This window comes from Taeniopygia guttata, chromosome 2 (assembly GCF_048771995.1).
Source record: "Taeniopygia guttata chromosome 2, bTaeGut7.mat, whole genome shotgun sequence".
Taxonomy (NCBI): domain Eukaryota; kingdom Metazoa; phylum Chordata; class Aves; order Passeriformes; family Estrildidae; genus Taeniopygia; species Taeniopygia guttata.
Window position 1 is genome coordinate 111,518,598 of NC_133026.1, and position 7,814 is coordinate 111,526,411.

The following is a 7,814-nucleotide window of genomic DNA, read 5'->3' on the forward strand; positions in this document are numbered from 1 at the left end:
TTTTTCTGGCCCAATAACAAATCCAAATTATCACTGTGTGATAGTAGCATATTTTGAAAATATGTCCTGTTGTTTTTGAAAAAGAAACGACACAGAAGGCTGGTTTGTATAGCATAGTATAGTTTTAATTCAGATTCTCCTTTTTATGCATGTTTTTGATAGATAGACCTGATTGGTTAATTACTTATTACATTTCACCTGATTTGTTAATTAAAAAAATCTTTCTTATAAACAATCTTTGAAAAACCAAGTAAACGGAGTGTAGGAAAACAACACCTGCAAGTTGTTTATAATAATAAATTATTGTTTTTTATCTTCAACTCTCTAAAGTCTCACAAACCAGTTCTGAGAAAACTTATCTAATTTTCTCACTATGTCCTCTCCACAATGCCCTCTCTGTTTTAATATATATATTAAAGAATCAGGTGAGAAAATAGCTGTTTAATAGTATGATTTAATAGCTGATTAATAGTGTGAGAAGACATGATGAACAAATGTAATACATATGGAACTCAACATTATTATTTTTTGTGGATACATTAGTTAAATAGTAGTAGTCCAGAGGTGTGCAGACTGTTACTGCACAGCCATAAAGTTTCTATCTAAATTAAACTACAAAAGTGCCAGATATGCATTAACCTTAGGGAAAATAAAAATTATATAGTGTCACTTTCTTTTCCCTTTAGATACTAGGATCTCATATTTCTATGAGGCACTTAATCCAGGTATTTGTCCATTTTAGCCTCCAAGCAGTTATTTACAGAATGTTCTATTTTCAATGTCTAAGTTCCTATAATGGAGATTTGCAAGGTACATTAGCAGAATTACATCAAGCTATTAAAATTATTGCAGCTGTAACAGTGGTTCATTCCTGGTTATATGCTTGTGGGGTGTTTTTCCATTTCATGTTTAATCTTTTTTTTTTTTTTTTTTTTTTTTTTAATTCCAGGAGCTGGAGTTTTCTAACCTGTTTGCAGTCCTTCACTGTATCCACTCATTCTTTGCAGCCAAAGTGGCTTGTTTGGACCCTTTGTATGTAGGCAGCCAAGCCACAGCTTCTGCTGCTCCCACAACTTCTGGTACTAGCAAATTAAAATATTCTACTTGACATCCCCCATGACAGCACTGCCACTTAACAACGAGACATAAAAATGTATAAATATTCATAAGATTTAGACCTTTGGTGAACCATGTACGTGGAAACCAATCCTGGAGGCAAGACATCTTGCATCGTCAGCAGATAAATGGTCACGTGGGATCGTAATTTCATCTCGGTTCTGCAAGACATCAGTAAATAATCCTAGTCAAAACCCCAGAATAGGATGGATATGCTTTTAGTATTATCTATTTGTACTTACATAGTGCTTTAAGCAGCATTGGAAGCAAAGGAATAAATGGCAAAATTAAGCACTTGAGTATTTAATAAAATTTTCAAATTGCTGTAATAATACACAAATAGAATTGTCATTTTCCTCTTTTCAGATGTTTTTTAATGACAATATACTAAACTCTGAGTATGAGCATAATGCCCTATAATTATATTATAAATTAGAGCAAGCATACAGAACATGGTGACAAAGGAGATAAGCATGAAAAGACATTTGTGTAAGTACCTCCTCAAATAAGAAAGCACTTTAAGCACTGTTGTAAATCCATACTCATGTTCATATATGGAATCATGCTACTTTTTCCATTTTATTCTCTTCATCTAAAAGTATCAACTGCAAACATATAGCCATGTTGGTCTGATACATTAAAAACAAAACAAACAAGCCACAAAAAGAAATAACACTTTTTTGTAGGTAAGTCCCTCTTCTTCAAGTAAAAATAATGGCATATGAATTTAATTTTAATTATAAACTAAGTGCAAGTACAAAAAATAATGTGTCATCTATTTATTTCCTCTGTTTTTTTTTTGTTAAGAATTAAATACCATAAATCTAACTGTCTTTGTTAACAAGAGTTTGAAATTGTTTCAGACAACCCATCTAATTTTTTCCATAGTTAACCTTGATTTCACATCGTACGTAGAATTTATGTTTCATTTAAACTCTAAACAAACAGATATTTTTCATTATGCTTGACAAATTATTTTACCATTTGAATTTTTAATAAGTTATTTATATATATATTGATAGTACAATGGGAATAAATTGAATAAACTATAAAGAATGCATTACAGAATGCATAATTTCTTTGTTTTTTAAGACTTTTGCATCACTCTGGATCAAGTACTAGTTTCAGAGTATCATTTAATGATGAAATATAAAGGACTTGTAAGTTTAAAATTAATAACTTTGTTTTGTTGCGATTTTATAATATAATTTAATTTTGCACTATGTCACACACAAGTGAAGACGATGGAAAAAAGGTATACATTTTCAGTAGCAGTTTTGGGGGTTTCTATTTATGAAATCAAAATTACCTTTTTTTTCCCCCCTCCACTTAGACTTGTTAGTAGCACTTATGAGACAGGGCCACCATCTTCCTCATTTAGCAGAAAGGCTAACTCTGTCACCTCCCTTTCTATGTGTTAAGATGATTAATACTTCAAAAGTGAACCCAGAAGAGAGGTTATCCAAATGGGAACAATTCAAAGTGCAGGGCAGGGACTAAAGAGCAATGAAATGTAGGAGCAAATCATGCCTCTGTTTTTTTGCTTTGCATTAGAAATATTTGGCTTTACATGTGTGAGAGTAACATTGTTTTGTATTATAGCTGATCTAATTTGATACTAGCTCCAAATAATCTGAAAATATTTGGGGAGGGGAACTCATCATTTTCAAAGGTCTTCTGGTACACACGTACTTCCTATTAGTACACGTCCAAGGGCTACACATTTTTTTTCCATCCTAAATTCATTGGAATGATGTAACAATCCAGCTATTAAATACTCTTAAGTGACATCAAAATCCAATGTTTTCATAGGCACCATAATGAAGTTTTTAATAAGGATTGTCCCTAAATAAGTGGGTCACATCTGAAGGACAGATAAAACTACCATGGCTGTCCATAGGATCTCAAGCTTGAGACACAAACCCCAGATATTTTAAATCTAAAGTTATAACAGTTTAAGAGGTTTAACAATGGCACTGTTTAACTCAGGCACTGCCCTTGTCTAGAAAGCATATACTGGAAACACAAATTTTGGCAGCACGTTGACAGTGCTCAAAAGAGAAGCCTTATATCTTTTAATGGCAGTTCTCAGTCCTCCCAAAAAGTCTCCTCCACTTCAGTGCATTTCTGTAGCATTCAGCTGTCACAACAGTGTGGCCATGTGCTACCACCTCTGCTGGCAATAGCAGAATCTGAAACTGGTCAGCTGCTGGTTGAATGTTTTCTGTTCAACTGTTCATGCGATGTGCAGTTGCATCACTGAGTCTGAGGGGTGTTTAGGAGACATTCTTAAATGAGCATAACATTTACCCAAACCAGCACAAAGTATGTCATTGCAAATTTCTGTAGATGAAGGAATTCCATTATATTAAAGGCTCCCACAAAGAATTTAGACAAAAATACACTTTGTGCAGAATGGAGTTAATGATATGAACTTTTGAGACTCTACCAGGGTATCCTGAAGATCTCTGTCAAGTGTTCTGTTTGTAGAACATCTGCATTCATCACTGAGAGTTTTGCAACTGTGCATTAAATACAGAACATTTAAGAAACACATTAGCCTTGAAATTGTTTTTTTATTGTTGTTGTTTTTCTAAGGCGGTAAACTGGTGGGGCTTCATCAGTACTTTTATTTTCAAGAAGAAAAGTGTTATTCAGAGAATATAAGATGTCATAGCTTTGACTGCAGGTCAGTGTTGATTTGTAAATGCTGCAGACATTTGTGCAGTGACCTCACAGAATATTCAGAGGTGACTCTGCATCCAACCTTGTCCTTGTAGAGCAACTTGGTCAGAAATTCAATCTTGTACCAAAGAGGCAAAATTTTAAATTCTGTGTTATATCTAATCCTGAAATACCAAAATAAAATTTACAAACATATTAAATGGCTACATTTTGCATTTAAATACCTGCATTTAAAGCATAGTGAACTCCATGTGCATATGTCAAAATTCAGGCTTTGTGTTGCAGCCTGTCATTTCACACATAACATATGATGAATACAAGTGTTTCATAAGTCAACACAGCCCATTGACTATGAAAAAACAGAATTATTATGAGCCATCAGCTTTTGCTAAAAATCTGTATGCAAGTAAAAGTAAATATTTTAACAAGAAAGAGTAAACAAACCAATCCATAGCATAATACATAATTTGTTCTCTTTATGTCATTATATTTTCAAGTACGTTTAATGAAGAAAATTCTTTATAGTACCATACCTATTGATGTTATGTAGTATGCCAAAAATATGTACTCTTAAGTATAACTAAATGTATTTGGCTTGATTTGGTTTGTTTTATGATGGGAATTTTAGATTATCTGGTCTTCACAGAACTAATCATATGCTAGGTTATAGTGTTAGCATAAGCTTATTATGGAAGTGTTACAAATTTTAATACATTTATTCATGATTTCATCAATAAGTGAATATGTTTCATTTTCTACATATTTTTAAAAATAAGAGCTACAGATTTTCAAAAGAGCTTTGCATTCCAGTAGCACAAAGGCACCATTGAAATAAAGATTAGCATATTTTTTTAGCTGTTGGCCATTTTATTATGTTAACTAAGTACATCAAGAACTTAACGGACAAGAGCTAGTTTTAAGAGGGCTATTTTTGTAAACCAATCATTTAAAGTTTTGTCTATTCAAACTAGAATTCTTAAGAATACAAACCAATAATATACAGTATCAATATGCTTTGAGAAAAGGATCACGAAAAATCGTGTTTTCTAAATTAGTTCTTGATTCCACAAAATTATATTTATTTATTGTAAATGCAGAGACTTATCAGAAGACCTCAAAGTGCACGGTTAAACATGTGTAGTTGTCAACATTGCAGTCTGTTACTTTTAATGTGATTTGCTTTATTCAATGCCTTAAGATGTTTCTTGTATCAGAGGAAATGTTAGAAAAGACTGGAGATCTTGAGAATGTAAAACTGTTGCCCTTAGAAATTCAGATCAGTTTTCATTCTTTCTTAGCAATTCCAATAAAGCTTTTGGAAATTTTATTAACACTGAAAACACTAAGCCCTGCATTATACTTTATATTTCTTTATGTGGTGGTTTGGTCTCTGAAAAAGTCTGAAACAAAGTTAAAGCTGATTTTAAAAAGTTCTGTCTCAGGCAGTTATGAGTTGGAGCTTAAAGCTCACATCTCTGATCAATTCAGTATGATGGGAAACATGGAAGACTCTAAGTTCCCAAAATGTAAGTACCTGTCTTAGATGCCTGAGGCTGCACTTCAGGCACTTCAAAAGGAAACACAGGGTGGGAATATAGCTTAAGATCTCTCAAGGTGCACGTGTATGTGTCTCCCTTTCTCTCTGTTTCTCTAAAGAACTAGAAGTGCTTCTACTTTAGTGTTTTCATTTTATCAGGAATGTGATTTTTAAGCCAGGCTCCTGCCTACAACCACTCCTGCAATTTTATCACTGAGACGTCATCAAGCACATGAGCTGTTTCTTTCAGGATGACACTAAGCAAGCATCCCAGTTCCAGGTCCTGGTGGGCTTTCAGACCATGCAGCCCAGCTGAAATGAGTCCAGAGGGAAAAACCCTCTGAGACGCTACCAGCAAGGCTGCCAGGTCCTGGTGCCGACCATCTCTCTGGCTGTGGCAACTGCTGCTCATGCACCATGGAGAAAAAGCTAAAAAGCTAAAAAAGCTGAGCTTCACAGTGTAGCCCCCTGGAGCTCTGTTCCTGGAGGGGGATGCTGTGCTGCAGCAAGGGGCAGAATGGAGCTGAAAAAGGCTGATGGTGCCTGGGTAGGTTATTTTGCATCACTTTTTTCCTCACCACACCAGGACACTATTAGCTGCAAGCAGGCTACCCCATGCTAGTCAGCCCTCTCCCTGCTGCATCTTTCTCTCCATCTGCCACAAACACACACCTGAATATTGGCTCTGGGGTCCCCAAGCATATTTCTATGTTCCCTCACTCCTGTTGCTCAGACAGATGCAAAACTGTACTTAACTACATAATGGAACCTCTAAACCTTGTACACGGACAGGGGACAGTGTTGAGGTTTATAGCAAGAGCTTAAGAGTGCTTGAGTGTGTTATTAACTTTCAGGTTATAGCAAATAAATTCATAACTGTGCTTAAGTGCTTTCCTGACTTGGAGGGTTGTTAAGTAGAATTTAATTTTCCTGGAATAAGTTCTATAATGCCAACACATTTCTACTTGCTTGGCTCAATTTTCAGGAAGTCAAGCAGAGACAGTGGTTCATATCCTCCTGGAATCAAATTAAAAAACATTGGAATGCTGGAATAAAAAAAAAAATTCTGTTGAAATTCTGTATATTATATATTGAACAATGTAAAAACAAATGCTTTCATTTACATTTCCTAGTCAGTTTTCGCTGTGGTATACATGCCTTCCACTTTCAACAATTTTCTCCACAGGAATTCCAGCTATCTGTCACAGAAATTCTTTTGCTATTGAGTATATACTAATATATAATGCTGTGTGTATGTATGTGGGGGCTGTGTGTGTGTATGCATGTGTCTATATATTAGTATATACTAATGGAATATATTCAGTATATATTAATGAAAGTTACATATTAGGCATAACTGTAAAACAGAAGCATACATCCATGAAGCTTTATATTTAAAAACTTACAATACTATAAAGAAACATGTGTATATTAGTTGAAGAAATGGCTATTTTTGCAGGGTATGCACAATCTGGATATATGATAATAAATTGATAAACATTAACAGATTTATTATTTCATACCTCCAGGAACTTAAAGATTTTTTAAATTATTCTTATCCCTTTAGCATATTTGCAATATATGTCATAAATTTTAATTTGTTATGGATTAAAATGACTGAAAAATGTAATAGAAAGTCCTATATATTTTATAAATATTAAAAAAATTAAGAAAAGCTATTCAAATTATTTATTTCATTTTAGTTAAGGTTTTGTGATTGTTTGTAATATGTATTTGTGACAAGCATAAGTCACCTAGTTGTTTAAGCTCATTAATGTACCACTAATAAAATGCTATCTTCTGTTTTGTTTTTGTTATGCTTCTTTTTGTAATGAAACATAGCAGAAAAATAGAAAATAAATACTTTTTTTAACTAATCTTTTGCATTCAGTCATACAGTGTATGAGTTTTATATCATTGAAAGCCAAGCCTGGGAAATCAAGAAAATATTTGAAGAACCTGGGGTGATAAAGTTATTTCCAAAAACCTGCTTATTTAATAGAAGTAATGACCATTCCTTACTTGTATGATCATTTCTACAAGGCCTGTCACCCACTTAATGCCTGACTAGAACTTTAGAAATATCCCACTCTCCCTTGGCTATGAAGCTCAATATACAGCTATCACCCAGCCACCAGATTATTCTACCATTGACAATTAACTGCTTAGTTGGTTGGAATTAACCTAGGCTCATTATTGTAGTGCCTGAAGGTATTTTTGGTATATCTTTGAAACCAAACAATTTTCAAATGGTGCTGCAACTACTCGAGCAAAACCAACTTTGATGAATTTAATTTTGTTTGTCTTTTTCCCCGACTGAGGGAAAAGATGCTGGAAGATGGGGAGTCCCTGCTTTATTTAGGCACTTGTGCAACAATTTAGGGTGGGAGTCTGCAGTGCACATCTCACATGCACATTTTTGACACCTTTTTTTTTGCTCCCAGTGTGGGAAGATCAGGTAAGCTCCCATACAACA

The 7,814-nt window shown here is 34.1% G+C and overlaps 1 protein-coding gene across 4 annotated transcripts in view; it reads left to right on the forward strand.

Annotated features, from left to right (window-relative positions):
- The window catches only part of SNTG1 (syntrophin gamma 1), a 313,217-nt gene extending 306,002 nt beyond the window's left edge, over positions 1 to 7,215 (forward strand). For all 4 annotated transcript variants that reach the window (XM_012571962.5, XM_030266184.4, XM_041713898.2 and 1 more), the window contains one exon: positions 950 to 7,215. In XM_012571962.5, coding sequence (XP_012427416.4) covers positions 950 to 1,108 — 159 coding nt within the window. In that variant the 3' untranslated portion in view covers positions 1,109 to 7,215. The remainder of the gene's footprint in view (positions 1 to 949) is intronic.
- The last annotated feature ends 599 nt before the right edge of the window (positions 7,216 to 7,814 follow it).